Source organism: Schistocerca piceifrons, chromosome X (assembly GCF_021461385.2).
Source record: "Schistocerca piceifrons isolate TAMUIC-IGC-003096 chromosome X, iqSchPice1.1, whole genome shotgun sequence".
Taxonomy (NCBI): domain Eukaryota; kingdom Metazoa; phylum Arthropoda; class Insecta; order Orthoptera; family Acrididae; genus Schistocerca; species Schistocerca piceifrons.
The window spans coordinates 873,993,253-874,010,232 of NC_060149.1; the positions used below are offsets into that span (position 1 = coordinate 873,993,253).

At 39.1% G+C, this 16,980-nt stretch overlaps 1 protein-coding gene across 2 annotated transcripts in view; it reads right to left on the minus strand.

Annotated features, from left to right (window-relative positions):
* Window positions 1-655: 655 nt before the first annotated feature.
* LOC124721678 (exonuclease 1) overlaps window positions 656-16,980 on the minus strand; it is a 166,721-nt gene continuing 150,396 nt past the window's right edge. For both annotated transcript variants that reach the window (XM_047246751.1, XM_047246752.1), the window contains 2 exons: window positions 9,713-9,867; window positions 656-1,210 (listed from right to left, as the gene is read on the minus strand). In XM_047246751.1, coding sequence (XP_047102707.1) covers window positions 1,198-1,210; window positions 9,713-9,867 — 168 coding nt within the window. In that variant the 3' untranslated portion in view covers window positions 656-1,197. The remainder of the gene's footprint in view (window positions 1,211-9,712; window positions 9,868-16,980) is intronic.

Consider the following 16,980-nt stretch of genomic DNA (forward strand, 5'->3'; position numbering starts at 1 on the left):
GTTCCTGTTTGTGAATGATGGACTATTGGTTCTGTTAGCGACTAAACATTTCTGCCAAAGTCCCACACACCTGAGCAAACAAAATGCATGTGGGATGAAGCATATGTGCCACAGGTTTCTTGCTATCAACTATGTTAGACAAGCATCCACTCAATGCACGTCTAATTTTGCCATTTTTGAATACAGATAGTTAAGCCAAAACTACTCTTTGCAGCATACACATCATCATAATGACTAAACGGGATCACAGAAGGAAGCTCAGAGCTTCAGTATAAAGGACTAAAAGCACTGCCAGTACCCAGCTCAAGAATTCTGGGTTTTACAAACTCATATAGGACTGATTATTTCCTTTTGGTGCTAACCCCTTAGCATCTTCCAGAGTGCAAATATAGCTCAGAAATTTTGCAGATGCTGTGAGACAGTGAGTCAGGATAATAGTGATCTGGATATGGATCTGAGAAGAATAAAATAAGATGTAAACTGAAATATGAGGAATGGGCGTTCGCAATATAATTTGGTTGTTTAGCAGCTAAGGTTATCAAAAAATTTATATAAATACTGACAATATGCTTCTTTTTTAAAATGTTCTTACTGACATTACTGGGGCAAAAAGGGTCAATAAGAATGGTCTTGGGCTGTATTGCAAACAAACTGGTCAGGGCATCCTACAAATGTTTAATGAGTTTTGTTTTCACATATAACATTTGCACAATTAATTATAGAGACAACTTTTTCTCAGAGTCTGTTACATCAGTACATCTTCTAGTTCATTCACAGTAGCTTTGCATGTAAATGTCTAGTTTTTTTCTACATTGGTGTGACTCTCACATTTTTTTCCCTATGCTGTACTGAGACAAGTGCTATAACACTGTATTTGAAATATTTACTCACGCTGCCATGAACACAAATACTTAGGAAAGAACATATTTACTTATGCTACCCAATCTTGTATAGGAACATAGCAATAATAGCAAACAAGTAAGTGACCATCATTTCACACTACCACACATAAAAAATGTAAATTATAAAGTAGACACTACAACAATACTGCAATAGTGAAAAGTCAATACACAAAATTACAAACATGATTAAACACAAAGATACAATAAAAGTAACTGTACAGCAATTTGATGGTACCAGGATCTTGAAATAATAGTTTTTCACGTAGATTCCACCACGAAATATGATAAATGCACATTACAGCTGTTTCCTGCAAGAGAAAAGAAATTATGTAACCGGAAAACTTTTCATAAAGAAGTTTATCATAATACACTGATAGATAACCCATTTATTTCTAATTTACATAATGATAGCTCTTGCCTGAAGACAACTGAATGCAGGTAATATGTGCATGGAGCATTTACACTATTCAGATGAGAATGGCACTTTCCAAGAAATGATTGAACAAAAAGTGCCAATGGAATTTCTTAGATTTATAATATAATTGATTATTGTCTGGGACAAAAATATTTCTCACAGTTATATCTTCTTGAAGCTTCGTTTTGGTATCTGCCCAAACTACATAGGGATCAAGTAGTTGTAAGTGATCATGGAAGTGTATTGTCCAGAGAGATTCAGCACCCTTTGGTTTTGTTAATTATAACTGCACGTTAGTTGAAAGACCATAAAATAAACGGCGATTATTGGTCATGATATTTTTGTTCACAATGGACATTACGGGCTTCAAAATTTTGTCTTCATATTAATTTGTGGTATATAGGAGCAAAATACTTCTAAGCTTCTACTGCTTATGAATGTGTAATTGCATTTATATTGATGCTTTTATGAACCACACATGATTTTATGAGCTATGTCATGCCTTTCTCATGGAGACTGGTATCTTTAACTTAATTCTTACAATATCATGATTTCAGTGTTAATGATTTGCAAAACCACTGTTCAAATGATTTAAAAAAAAATTTAAAAAAACATGAATTTTTTATTAAATAGACACCAAAAAATCAATTAAAACCCAACTATATTTAATTAGAAAAATTTAATTAACATATAAAATGTTACACAGTTAGCCTTACACGAATTAAAAAGAGCCACCATATTTGTTGAAGGCATCTATTTACTGCCACAATAATTTATTTTATTAATATTGTGTTTTTACATTTCTTGCAAGCTTTGACTTTATATAGAATTGTAATGACAGTAAAGTACAATTTAGTTTCAATGCATACATTTATAGATCTTCACTAACTTCTCTGGTCTTTTCTCTCCCAAAGTATTTCTAAATTTTGACAAAACAAACCTGTAGGTAGAGAAGATTCTCTAAATGTGTGCAGCGGTGGCAGGGAAAGAAATACGGCACTAATAAAGCAGTTGTAAGAATGGGTTAGTGTTTCGAGTAAATTAATCATAAAAATTTAAACTGAACTATTTAATCATCAATATGGAAAAAATCTCCCTTAAAACCAACACCACCTATAAAATCCCAATTTTATCCAATGGGATGTTTTTTTAAGTACCTGGTTTTTTCTCAACTCTGGTTTATTGGTTACCTGGAACCCACAGTATCAATAAACCACTCCTTCAGCCCATTTCCGTATTGTGTGCAAGACAGCATTTATGCAGTGCACATTAGCATACACTATAAACTGAATATTGTTTATGACTAATCATAAATGATAGGGAGGGAAATGACACTATTGTATCTCATTCTCTCCCACGTGTAATAATAATAATAATAATAATAATAATAATAATAATATGATCTTATTATTGAAGGCAAAATTCCACGTTTATTATTTCAACGAAGGAACAAAGCCTTAAATCCTATGCTATTGATGCAATCAATGTGGACCTGGAAGATACATTTTAGCATATTCTGTTGGTGAAGAACTGGTAATAAAACCTCAGTTGTGGTATAAATACATATGTAAACAAATATTAGAGGTATTCTACAGTCCAATATTGTCAGTCAGTGGCTGTATCTAATACAGTGTATGAATCTGAAACATTGCCTTGCGTATGTCTACAAATTGGAAGAAACATTACAGTCAAAAGTTTCACAACTAAATTAAGACTGAAAACAAAATGACGGTGTCAGTGATCAACTTTTTTCTCTCGTGTCAGCACGTCATTGCCCTGTTGTGAAAATATAAACTTCATGTATCTTCATACAAAATAACCCAGCCAGAAAGCCAAGCACATCAAAGAACCCACTACTTCTGGGACATCAGGAGCCACACTGGCCCTAGTTTGAATTTGCCTGGTGGATTATTGATGGACATTGCTGTGCTGCTCAGTCTGGATGAGGTTTTTAGGGAGTTTCCCCACATCCAACTGGGTAAATATTGGGCTGTCCCCCACACCTCACCTGAGATACACGTTATGCAAACAGTTAGAAAATATTCTCATACGTGAACTTGAGATTTACTCTAGATGTAGACAGATGGGGTACATGAATTCTGGGGGAAGTGGCGGCAAAGAAAGGGCATTGTGGTGACGTCACGAAGGGCATCCGTCATCAACTGCCATTAAAATTGCCACAACCGAGATAATATGTCGACTCCATAGAGAGACAAGATGACAATGATGATGAAGAAGTAGTTTATATGAAATGTTTTTACTTTTTACCAGAGTATCAGAGAGAAGTTAAAACTGTGGAACACATGGGAGTTTAAGCCTCACATAATGTAAGCCTTCATGGCCAGAAATGTTAAAATTATTATAATTTTCTCAATTATAATGCTATAGTTCAATGGATTTCCCTCAAACTGAATAGGTCCCTCATTATCTGTAGACAACAGAATTATGGGAAAAGGGGATGGGGGGGGTGGGGTCATTTATGACTTGGATTGATGCATACACTGGCTTGCTGCTGACAATGAATTTTCATGGCAAGGTACATCTGTGCTAGGTTTTGACATCACATGTTCTTGAAATCTGAATACAGGTGACCAATTTCATGCTGCTGTTACTGTCACATAATGGGTATATGCTGCACTTCTCTTTCAGTACCATAAACTAAATACTATTGGGCTTAACATCATCTTCCTCCTCCTGATGAAAATGACTTATGTTTGGCTGTCTCTAATGCTTCTGCTTAGCCTATCATGGCTGCCAAGATTTAAGCCTTTTCAAATTAAATTCTGTGGTTTCCTGACCTGACTGCGGAGTGTGTTTCACTACAGTTGATCTATCTGTATCTCCTCTTGGACAGTTGGCTTTATGTTCCTCTACATACTTGCTCAGAGTCAGCCTGAAATTTATAATGGTTGGTGAGAATCCTTGGCCAACTGTCAGTATTCCCCATTACCTTGCTCATGGAATTGTACACTACAGTGACACTCAGCTTTTGCAAGATATTTCTTGTACAGTCTGTGACATAAATAACGAAGGGTTAAGATACCACTGATTTCACAGCCTGTGATGTCTCCATGAGGGTCATAACACTTTTTATATGTCTAAGGAAAAGTACTCATTCTTTAACAATGCGCTGGTGACATATTCTAGTCGTCCTACAAGATTTTCCTCACTGTCAGAGTTTCTATGATTTGTTACACAGTTTGTGGAGTGATGGCATAAAGAAACTAGCTGTTTTTATGAACGCGCGAATAAAGCAATCTGAAGAATCAATTCACCATGGAAGAGGCAGACAACATATTAAATTTTTGGATGTATTAAATTTCAAGAAATGAGGTGGCCACTTAGGCCAAGAAGCATATAAAAATCCACACACAGATCATTACATATATTGGGATTTAAATCTCCATTTGTGGCAAAACCACGAGATCATGAAAAATTCAGTAGACAGAGTGAGAAAAATCTGTGGGTGTTGCTAAAAGAACAAGGAGATATGCTGTTCTTGTATGGTCATGGAGTCTACAATGAGTATGAAGTAGAACACCTGTAATGGCACCATTTGCTGAACTGACTGCAGGCATAACACAAGATATTTGTAGGAGTAAATAGTTGCAGGTGTATAACAGGCTAAGTACTGCCTTTCTTCACGTATGATGGTTGACCCCACTGTGAAAATTTTTTTGGCATGGGCGAACATGTTTTACAACGGGTGGACAATGTCCTTGTATGAATACACAGGTCAGCCGTGAACTCATGCTACAGTAATGTGCATAAGGGATAAAGTGAGACTAATATCTGCACTAAGACAGTACTACATCACTGTTTCTTTCACACGGCCACGTGTACACTGGTATTTGTGTCACCCAATTTGTCCTCCAACAAAACTCCGTTTGAATTAGAGAACATTGTGAACTTCCATAGCCAATGGCCTCACTACAGTGGTAACACCAGTTTCCATCAGATCACCGAAGCTAAGCAATGTTAAGTTCAGCTAGCACTAGGATGGGTGACTGTCCGGGTCTGCTGAGCACTGTTGTTAAGCAGGGTGCACTCAGTCCTCGTGAGGCCAATTGAGGAATTACTTGATTGAGAAGTAGCAGCTCCAGTCATGAAAATTGGAAATGGTAGGGAGAGCAATGTGCTGACCACGCGCCCTCCATATCTGCATCCAGTGATGCCTATCAGCTGAAGATGAAACAGCAGTCAGTCGGTACCGTTGTGCCATCTGAGGCCTGTTACACTAAACTGCCAAATGAATGGACAAGTATACTAGAACTCGCATCCACAAATGATGGACTTTTGTGACTCAGTGATACAAACAGACGTACTGTAAGAGTGACCGAATCACGGGGGTAACTGAGGAGAGATCAGATTAACATATGGTTCTTTTCAGTTGCTGCAGAAGCTACAGCATGGAAGATTGACTAACATGGCCTGGTAACATTAGCAACCACGGCCTCGCTCTGTTGATAATGTAATGAGCTGGAAGCAAGGAGAAACTAGTTGTTACATTGAAACTTCCCGGGAGATTACAATTGTGCCGGGCCGCGACTTGAACTCGGGACTTCTGCCTTTCGCGGGCAAGTGCTATACTGACTGAGCTATCAGAGCACGACACTCGACCCGCCCTCACAGCTTCAATTCTGCCAGTACCCCGTCTCCTACCTTCCAAACTTCACAGAAGCTCTTCTGCAAACCTTGCAGAACTAGCACTCTTGGAAGAAAGGAGAACTCATTCTAGTTGTTATATTTCCTGAGGACATGCAGCTATACTGTACGACTTAATTATAATGGCATCTTTTTGGGTAAAATAGTTCCCTATTTGGATCTCCTTACAGGAAGCACAATAAGAGGATGTTGTCACAAAGATCAACACATCTGGCATTCTACGAGTCCGAGTGTGGAATAGTAAATCCCTCAACTGACTATGTATGAGAAAAGGATAGGCTGAAGTTAGTTATACTGGGAATTAATGAAGTGTGATGGCAGGAAGAACAGGTTTTCTAGACAGGTGAGCACAGGATTATAAGCAAAATCGAATAGGAATAATGCAAGGATATGTCTAACTATGAATAAGAAAATCGGAATGCAGGAATATTACTATGAATGCATAGCCAAACAGAAAAAAAGCAAACATGCACCATAATAGTACAAGTTTATATGCTAACCAGCACCACAGGTGATTAAGAGAACATACAATATGACTGACTGCAGTGCTCCGCGAGCCGGGCAAGCAGGTGTATGGTGCGCCACTGAAGTCACAAGACGACAGCACCACCAGTCTCAGATGCACATGCAGCCTCTCAATAGTGCATCCTACTGGACAGCCGACGATTTACAGAATCGAACTCGGCCGGTAGAGTGCACTAAGGAGAGGCTGCACGCGCATCCAAGAGTGGGGGTCTCCAGCAGTATCACACTGTAAAGCTTGATGCCCGAATTGCAGGTGTGGAATCTTACCCGGGTTACTACGGCGATAAAAGAAACTATTCAGGTAGTTCAGACAGATGAAAATTTAAGGGCGGTGTGGGATTGGAATTCAATTGTAGGAAAAGGAAGGGGAGGAAAGTAGTTGGAGAATGTGGACTGCAGAAAAAGAACGAAAAGGGAAGCCCTCTGGTAGAATTTTGCACAGAGTGCTAACACATGGTCTAAGTACCGTCGAAGGAGGTTCTAAACACGGATGATGTGCAGTTCTATAGCATCGACTGCACACTGACCGGTGCAGCATCGTTGAACGGCATCAAGAAGGCAATGACCTGTGGGCCAAAGGAAAGAGTGAGCAGGAAGACACAGTTCAGCATCCCATGTCAATGCCGACATAACCAGCTGCCTATCGCTGGTACGGTGCAGTCCAGTCATAGACTTTGAGAGCGTTAGCACTGATTAATAGGATGGCAATACTTAGCCTGCTTTCTGCGAGTAGTAATGGTGCACAAAATTGCAAGTAGAAGACAAAGGAAGCACATAAGGCACCTCATAACATGAAGTTACGTTTCTTTCCTTTTTAGAAATAAAGTGTTCTATTAATCTGCTAGTGTTATGTACCCGAAAAGTGGATGTAGATTGCAGAGGATATTTGCGTGGAGAGCTGCGTCACACCAGACTTTGAACTGGAGACCACACCACCATTTGAACTTGAGGTAAAATCCACCTGTAGTACTGGAAAATGAGCCCTTGGTAGTTCACTGCACTGTGCATTTCCTATGCCATGTGTACCAAACACATTTCAGTTTGTATGCATGTCACTTTTTGAACAGCAAAATGGCAGAACAGCTAGTGTATTTGCACACTGGTCCTCTTGGTATCTAACCAACACACTAGTTTTGACAGGGACGTGTGGTATACACTTTTGCAGTTAATGGCAGTGAAGACTAGCTATAACATGTCCCTATGGCTATAAATCTGTTCAGCAGACATGTTTAACTCTTGTGCGTGTATCACAGACATGTTGAAAAACTTGTACTGGTGGACGCTTGAAAATACACATCAACTATCTCACAAATATCTACTAACAAAGTTTCAAGAAATGTTGATATGCAAGAAATCTATGGATATACTGCAGTCTTTTATGTATCACTCCGATAAAGACTGCAGTAAAAAGTTTAGACTACTGTAATTACAGTATGCACAGAGGCATTTAATCAGCAATTCCTCATGTACTTCATACACAGATGGAATGAGAAGAAACATGCGGTACAACGGAAAGTATATTCCGCATGGCAGAATGGGCTGAAGAATATGAATGAAGATGGACATGTGAGTACAACTGAGAAGATATGCTAGTCTGTGTTGAGGCAGCATCATGCAAGTATTGCTACTTGTGGTGACATGGTTACTTAACATGCAGTAACACTGTAATATGGAACTCAGTAACAGTGATTTGTGTAATATGTTTTGTTTTGTTTTGATTCCAGGAATTTGCAAGTACAAATATATTCCTTAGAATATATAAAACATTTTAGCATCTTGTGCTCCACAGGATGTTTGTATGATAAATACTTTTACATGTAAACAACATCGTGACAGCAATGTGAGTTCACTATGATGCTCCTCAAACCACTGTAGCACAGTTCTGACTCAGAGATGACCATTATACTGCTGGAAGAGGATGTCACACACAAAGGGATGCAGACGGTCCACAGCTGTCAGCGTGTCTTGGATTACTACCACAGGTCCCATGCAAGCACAGGACAATGCCTCCCATAGCATAATACTGCTCCCACCAGCCTGCGACCTTGACGCATTGCACATTTCGAGCCACCATTCACCTCGATGACAGTGTTTGTGGAGACGACCGTCGAACTAGTGTAGCAGAAATCTGCTTCACCCATACAGCCAACACATTTACATTGATTGATGATCGAATCTCAATGGTCCCATGCCCACTGCAGTCGTATTGGCGATGTCATTGGATCAACATGTGAACACGTAGGGGTTGTCTGCTGTGGAGTTCCACATTTAACAATGTATGATGAACAGTGTGCGTGCACCAGCATTGTGCTCCTCCAGTGGAGATGCTACAGATCACTACTATCCTACTTGACAGAGCAGAGAGACCTCCAAACTCCATGTTCTTTGCAGCCCATATCTTCACTAAGGTGATCCCCCGTGTCTGCTCCACTTACATACTTTTGTTACTGTGTCATGTGCCCACAGCGCCACCATGTGGAATCCAACATCACAGTGGGCAGTGGTCATAATGATTTGGCTGATCAGTGTATAAAGTAATGTTGTTTATGGTAATGAGAGAAGGTGAAGCCTCGTGCCACACTTGCCCATTTCCATGAGACACTGTGAAGAAATGTGAAATTTAACCCAAGACATAGGTGTTAAATATGGTGATCAGAAGGTTTACACCACCACCATTTCTACCAATGCCAACTAGATACTAGAAGATTTTTTTAACCACCAGGATTCAAACCAATAAACTATGACTCAACGACCACCCACCAAGGATAATTTCTCGTTTTACATAAAACCCGATATAAGTGTGGCCCGAGAATCTGCACTGAGGAACTAATTAGTAACTACAGAAAAAAAGCAACAGCAATTTTGATGCACTAAGCAATGCTTTTTTTACAGTATTATAAAACCAGTTTTTTACTCTGCAGTCTATACTGTATTTTACAGCTTTCAGTTTCTAACTTTGTTCGTAGCTCTATCGAATGAACATTTAAAATCTATGTATTCTAGAAGTCAACTTATTTCAGGTCACATTTCTCTGAAAAAACCATTACTCACACAGCCAGATCACAAAATAAAACTAAAATGGTACAAATGCAGACCAACACAGCTGAAAATGATTTGCACATTTTGTTAAATAATTATTTTTATCACAAGACATGTGAACAAACCTCGTATCTAATGCTGTGATATAGTAAACTGAGGTACTTACTCCTTTTGACATGCAAACAAGGTTAGAAGATTCTGCTGGAGCAGGGATTTTTCCCTTGGTCGATCCTTCTTGTTCAGCCCTTGCTTCCGACAACTGCCAATGCTCCTTGACAATGGACGCAGGGCAGGTGATTTTTTAACACTGGAAATTACGCCCTGAAAGAAAATGGATATTGGTATAAATAATGGATGCAGACAATACTTTAAAATATGGATCATCAAATATGTTTACATTTCAAACTTACTCTACTAAGGAGTATGGAAATGGAACATATAGAAACCTACCGAAAATACGCAAAATGGGAAAGGTAACCACTTACCTGCAGAGGATTGGTGGGTGGCACACAGGAGCATGTAATAGAAAAAGGTTAACACTAGTTTTTGAGCTCTTGCTCTTATTTTAGTAGGAGTTTGTGTGAATGTGTGCTCAAAAGCTAGTGTTAACCGTTTCCTATTACGAGTTTCTGTATGCCATTACGTGTTTTTTCATCCAAGAATTTCCATTATTATTTTAACATACATAATTTTGTATAAAAATTTCCCAAAAGAATTCAACAAATTTTTCCCAACCGAGTTATACATTTTGTACTCAAAGCATGAAGCAACTTATGAAGCTTATCAATTAACTAATAGTTCGAGCCACAAAACTCAAAGACTTGCATGTATTAGCCCAGACTGATGCCAGCACGTAGTAGCTTTTTTGCTGACTTAACTGCCAGTCAATCCTATGAAAAAGTTCCCCATTACAAAAGTAAGACATTTCATGTTTACATCTTCATGGACACTACCACTACAGTCTGCAAAAATTTAAACAACAACTTATAACTGTTGTGACTCGCCGATCTTTCAAAGTGCCGCCGCACAGTTACGTGCATCCTCTACATGCGGCGCTGTCTGCCAGCCATGCAGCAGCAGCGCCACCTAAGTGGCCAGCCAGCCAGCGGCCACTAGACTCGGACTCAGTTTAGGTTTTGACTGGTAAAGTGACACATGTCTTACTCTGTTTACTTGATCTGTGACTCATGTATTGCATCGTCCTAATCTTACAGAATGAGATTTTCACTCTGCAGCGGAGTGTGCACTGATATGAAACTTCCTGGCAGATTAAAACTGTGTGCCCGACCGAGACTCGAACTCGGGACCTTTGCCTTTCGCGGGCAAGTGCTCTAGTATCTGAGCTACCGAAGCACGACTCACGCCCGGTCCTCACAACTTTACTTCTGCCAGTATCTCGTCTCCTACCTTCCAAACTTTACAGAAGCTCTCCTGCGAACCTTGCAGGAGAACTTCTGTAAAGTTTGGAAGGTAGGAGACGAGATACTGGCAGAAGTAAAGCTGTGAGGACCGGGCGTGAGTCGTGCTTCGGTAGCTCAGATGGTAGAGCACTTGCCCGCAAAAGGCAAAGGTCCCGAGTTCGAGTCTCGGTCGGGCACACAGTTTTAATCTGCCAGGAAGTTTCAATAACCTTACACTTATTTTATGACACATAATGTACATATCTGTGAAAACAATCTGGAAGTTTGTGTCTCTTAAAAAAATGTGGAACTGGTTGAAATCACCATCCCATAGTCAAGTGAAAATAAAACAGAAGATCCCCATTTAGAATCACTGAATGTTTTTTTGTTTTCCATTCTCATGAAATCACCTGAATAATTGAAAACAGTAATCATATATCGCCTGTTAAATGCTTTGAGGTAGCAGATGGTAAGTTCAAAAGTCACTTGCCAAATCTTTGAAGAGAAAATGATAACAGGGATGGGGATTAGGGCATACTCTTAATAATCTCTGAAAATATTACTTAATACCCTTAACATCTTTAATTCTACAGAGTAAAATTCAAGAAAATAGTGTAGCAGTTCCCGAATGGCATCTCACTTGGTATCTCTGGAGCAGAATATGGAAAAGAACTTTCAAAAGCATATAAATCAGGCATAATGGCCTTGTAAAGCTGTCCTCAACCTGGAGGTTGGCTTCAAAAATACACTGCTTTACACGGTACGGAATTTTTAAGTACTCATCTCCCTTCAATCGCCTGTGTATCTGGGCCCGTAAAGCTGCATGTGGTTTCTGAAACATGGTATGGTTTGTTATTTTTCACAATAACAAATCTTTGCCACAGGTGAAACAATATGTGGAAAAAAAAAAAGAATGAAAGATAACTGGAGAAACATTGAGAAATGACTGGGTGCTGCAATTCAGGTGTGGTTCAAATTGGGAACAGTGTCTGCAGCAGGCATAACACAACAGAATGGAAGAGGCTTTTACACACTCACATCTGGCCTTCAGTGAAATACTGATCTACTGGTTAATGATCATAATTTGCAAACCCTTAACCAATACGATTTCTACAGAATGTATACATTATGTAATCAGTGAATCATGTTCAACTAACTGAAACTGTGCAGGGTCTCTTTTTGATTACTGTACTGCAGCACATATGTAAATTGAAAAATAAGAAAGGACAACGCAAGACCTTTTGACTGTGCGACTGGAAGGAAAGAAGGGAGGGAAAAAAATAGGGCTTAATTTTCTGCCAAACTCGAGGTTATTAAGGATGAAGCATCACCCTCGACTGGAAAAGGATTATTTTGTTGCATTTGATCTAGTAATATGTCCACTGATAGGTTCGTTAACAGATGTGTGTGGGAGTGTTGTAATGATTGATACACCATCAGTTTCATAATATAGTCAAGCACACATTACGTAACACTGACTTTCATGTCCTTATGAAGTTGGCTGGCATACAGAATGACAATATTTGGTGAGTCTAAACGCACTCAAGATTAGGAAATACTGATTCATAATTTTATAAGGAAGAAAGATTACAGCCAAATCACGTCACCACCATCAAGCACTTTGGAGACTAGTTGCTAGGTCAGTCGAACTAGAATGTATGATGAGATTTAGGGACACTATGGTAAACATAATTCTGGAACATTGGAGGGGGACAGCCGCATTCATTTAGAATATATGTCCATTCTTAACTAATGTCTCACTTAAATTAGTATATTAAAGAGATTTCTACATAGCTTGTGTATATTGTGTAAGAGTATTGTCAGCTAGAAGAATGGCTTCTATAACAGAGAGAAGAGCAACACTATCTGATACAGCCAGTATTCAAAAATGTCACAATAATGGAAAAGAAGATGTGCATTCATGTACAGGCAAAAGATTCCTTGGTTCTTGCTATATGAACATGTCACAAACCTAACATGGTACACATACAAAAACTCTGAACATGTGACATGGCTACTTGTCAACTTTTTGTTGTCTCTGAAGATTGTGATAACTTTTTTGCCCTAAGTTGGCATCAATTTTGATAACAGTTAACCACATCATACCTTGATCACTACACATGTATGTATTATGGATGTCAGCCTTTCAAGGTCACAGCAGTCTGCCTTTTATGATACATCAATCTATCATTTCTTTTCCTCATGGTGATTAACCCATTAGTTCACAGCATAACATTAATGGTGCACATGACACGACTAGATTTTTACTGATTTTTTGAACAATGAACTTCTATAACCTTGTTATATTCATTTAAGGATTGTTCAACGTTTTTCTTCTTCATTCCCCTATTAGTCACTGTGAGAATCAGTCCAGTACTGGGAACACTAAAACTAAACTAAGCTAAACTCCGTCTGAAAGGTCTTGGAAGACCCTAACAGTACTGACTGACTGCTGTGGCAACTGAAAACTGAATTTAAAACATTTTGAATACAGCCACGTATTTAGAATATGGTTAGTACGACAATTAAAATACTTTAATCATTCAGGTTCAAAAACAGTGAACAGTTCCTTTATACACCTACAATCACATACCATTTACTTAAATTTATGCAACATTATTTGTACTGCAGGGACAAATCCTGAATTTTCAGTGTTACATAAAAGTGCTTCTAAGAATTAATGAGAATAATTTTTACATGTTCGTCTATTATTCCTACTGCTGTTTAATTGTTTATTCTTCTGCGGCAGGTATTCTGTGAGAATCATATCCCCCAAAACTGCTCCCTTCCACAGAAGAAGGAAATGCAAAAAGAAGAAAGTGCTACTATTCATTCCACCACACACAAGGAACATTATTTGTTCCTGTGTAATTGGCATGACAACTCCTTTGTCAAATTACCTTCCACTAGGAAAGTCGAATGTGCTCAACGACTATGATATGACTTTCAAAATGGTAGAGAGCATCAGTCTGTAGTTGTTTCCATTCTAACTTTATTAAAGCAGATACAGATTTTGGGCCATATTTCAGAGTTGTTATACATGTCCTAGTATGTCTATACCTGTTGTTTGGACTCCTGTCCCAGTTCATTAAGGACTAAAGGTTTTAGTAGCCAACACCTGGATTTGCTTTAATACAGTTAGAACAGAAATGACGTCTGATTGCTGCTCTCTACCACTTTGAAATACAACTAGTGTGAATTAAGTAACTAATTTTAAAAGATATCCTTAGGAGTCGAGGAAACACACTGTTGTTCCCTGACCTTCCATCCTGACGAAATACAACAAAGACATGGGTGGAACTTATTAAATGGATCAAACTGTGAATCAGTTGAGCATAAATAACTGTAATAGTTTCAGTTGATTATTGAATACCACTGTAGACAATGTCTGGATACTTTACCACAGAAATGGAGATACAATGCCTCGTGTAAATTTTCAAATAGAAATTATGTAGTTACTTATGAAGAGGTATCCTATGCCGCCAAAAGGGCCTAGATAAATCCCACACTCCAGTACAGTAGCAGGCGTGTTTTGATTAGATGAAATGAAATGTTACACCACAACTTAGTCTGGAGCATTGTACAGCTTGGCACCAATGCAGCAAATTGATGGGATAAGGAGTGAGGTGCTATTATCATGGCATCTATATAGCGTGAAGTAAGAAGATATATTCAGAGTGCAAGGGTATTTATTCAGCACACCAGTGCCAAAAACTAGGTCTTCCACCACTTCTCAAAAGCGAAGTTGAGACATCTTTCAACTACAACAGGGTATGCACAAAAGCTGAATGGATGAGAAGCCACTACTGCTTCACGGTTGCGAGCAAGCAGGTTACCTTGTTTTTGTTTCTGGGCTAAGATGATGGTGAGAGAAAAACATTAGCTGACCTGGTTCACATAAATAGTACTTGAATTAGACACTCCCTATCAGTGTGCTCAGATGTTCTCAGACAGCATCCAGGTGTGTAAGTGAGGTCAAACTACACGACCAGTGTCAACCTCTAAATTCGAGACAAAGACTGTTCACATTGCAAAGTGATGCAGCTAGTCACCTACTCTGTACTTAGGTTTCAAAAGCTACATGCATCTGTCAGAGCAGAAGGTTGTATATGGGCTACCTGGCATCTTCACACAGCTGAATCACCTACTGGATGACTACCTCCCAGACAAGATATGTGTTTGAGTCTGGAATGGTTGCTGACTGGCCACCCTGTCGCTTCACTCCTTGTGGACCACCTCATCACTGGCCCCAGCCTAAAGCAAACAAATGCCTCCTATGTTGATCATTTTGGGGGCTATGCTTTGGACACACCTTTGGTATGACGTCACAGGTGGCAGACTGCTATTCACACCACTCTCCAGTTTTTTTAAACAGTTTTAGGTTTCAAATACTTTTTTAATAATTGGTTTTGGTAATACTTACTCTAAAAGTAATTAGAAGTGGACTTATATTCACATTGGATTATCTTGTACCATTACAGCTTTGAGAAGGGTGTTATATGTGAGTGTGTTTATCAGTATGTCATATCCTTCATTTCAATTATTGCTTCACAGCCTGTGCCATATTGATCCTTCCCACCAACATCAGCTTTTCTGAATTCAGCAGGTGGGAACTTTCCCTGCACTACATCCTACATTCCCATAACCCTCCTGGTCTCAGCCTTCGTTAGTCACTGTCCTCACCCATCCATCCCCTTCCCTGTTCCCATTCCAGCACTACAGAGCTGTCATTCCATCACTACACCCAGTCTATTAATTTATCTCCTTTTCCGCAACTTCCCCCTCCCCTCCCCACCTCTCACCTACCCTCAGTCTAACCTGCAGCATATCGCTGTCTGCCATCCCCACCACACTATTGCTCCTCCTCCCCCTCCCCACTCCAGCCTTCTCCTTACCCCTACCCAGTTGCCATTCCCATCATGTCCTGGTTCTGCTGCTCACAGTGAGGTTTCAGTTGCCTGAGACTGCAGTCGTGTGTGTGAGCTGCGATTGCACGTGTGCGTGTGCGTGTGTGTGTGTGTGTGTGTGTGTGTGTGTGTGTGTGTGTGTGTGTGTGTGTGGGGGGGGGGGGGGGGGGGGCAAGTTTGCTCGCACGCGTGTGTCTGCCTTTTGTTGACGAAGGCCTTAACGGCTGAAAGCTATAATTGTGTGAGACTTTTCATTGTGCCTATCTGCAACTTAGCATCTCGGCTATATGGCGAGTAGAAACTTTCCTTCTCATAATATTGTTACATTCCTTCCTGGATTTTCCATTGTTTGATTTTTGCGATTAAAAGCAAAGTAGTCGTAACTTAAGAGTTAGCTACAGGGGTTCCATAAATTCAACAATTTCTGTGTATGAAATTTTCTTGGGTTTTATAAGGTTCTTTTGTATTACTGTTACAGCTTCTTGTACGGGTATGTTTGAGTAAAGATCGGTGATATCAAGTGATGTAAACTGAGCATCTTGAGGAGCTTTCTGGTTCTTAGTTCTTTAGCTAGTATCATGCAGTCTTTTTTAATGGAATATATTCCTTCATATGTATAATTTTTTCATCACTATGTTATTCAGTTTTTGTGACAGTTTGTGTGCTGGGCTATTTGTAGAGTTCACCATGGGATGTATAGGATTTTATGTCTGTGGCAAATTGTGAAGTGTCAAGTACTCGTTGTTGACTATGTCTTAGATGTGCTTGCTTATGCTGTCATAAACTGTGGGTTCCATGTTGTTTCCTGCTCCTATCTGCATGTTAAAAGCTTTCTGTTTAGTAACTCCTCCTCCTTGTGTGAATGCCTTATGTCAGTTTTTAACCAGAGTTTTTCTGCATTAGGCTTTATAAGTTTTGCTATGCTGCTGCTAGAACACATTTTCAGAGCACTGGAGATATATTCACATTAAAGAAAAAATGAAAATAAAATATTAAACGAAAAACTTGAAAGTGTATCAGTGAATTTCTTCAAATATTTCGATAGTATACTTAAATAAAAATAGTAACACATAGAAATAAGCACAATTGTAAAATCGATATAAGTAAATTATTATTTAACTTGTTAA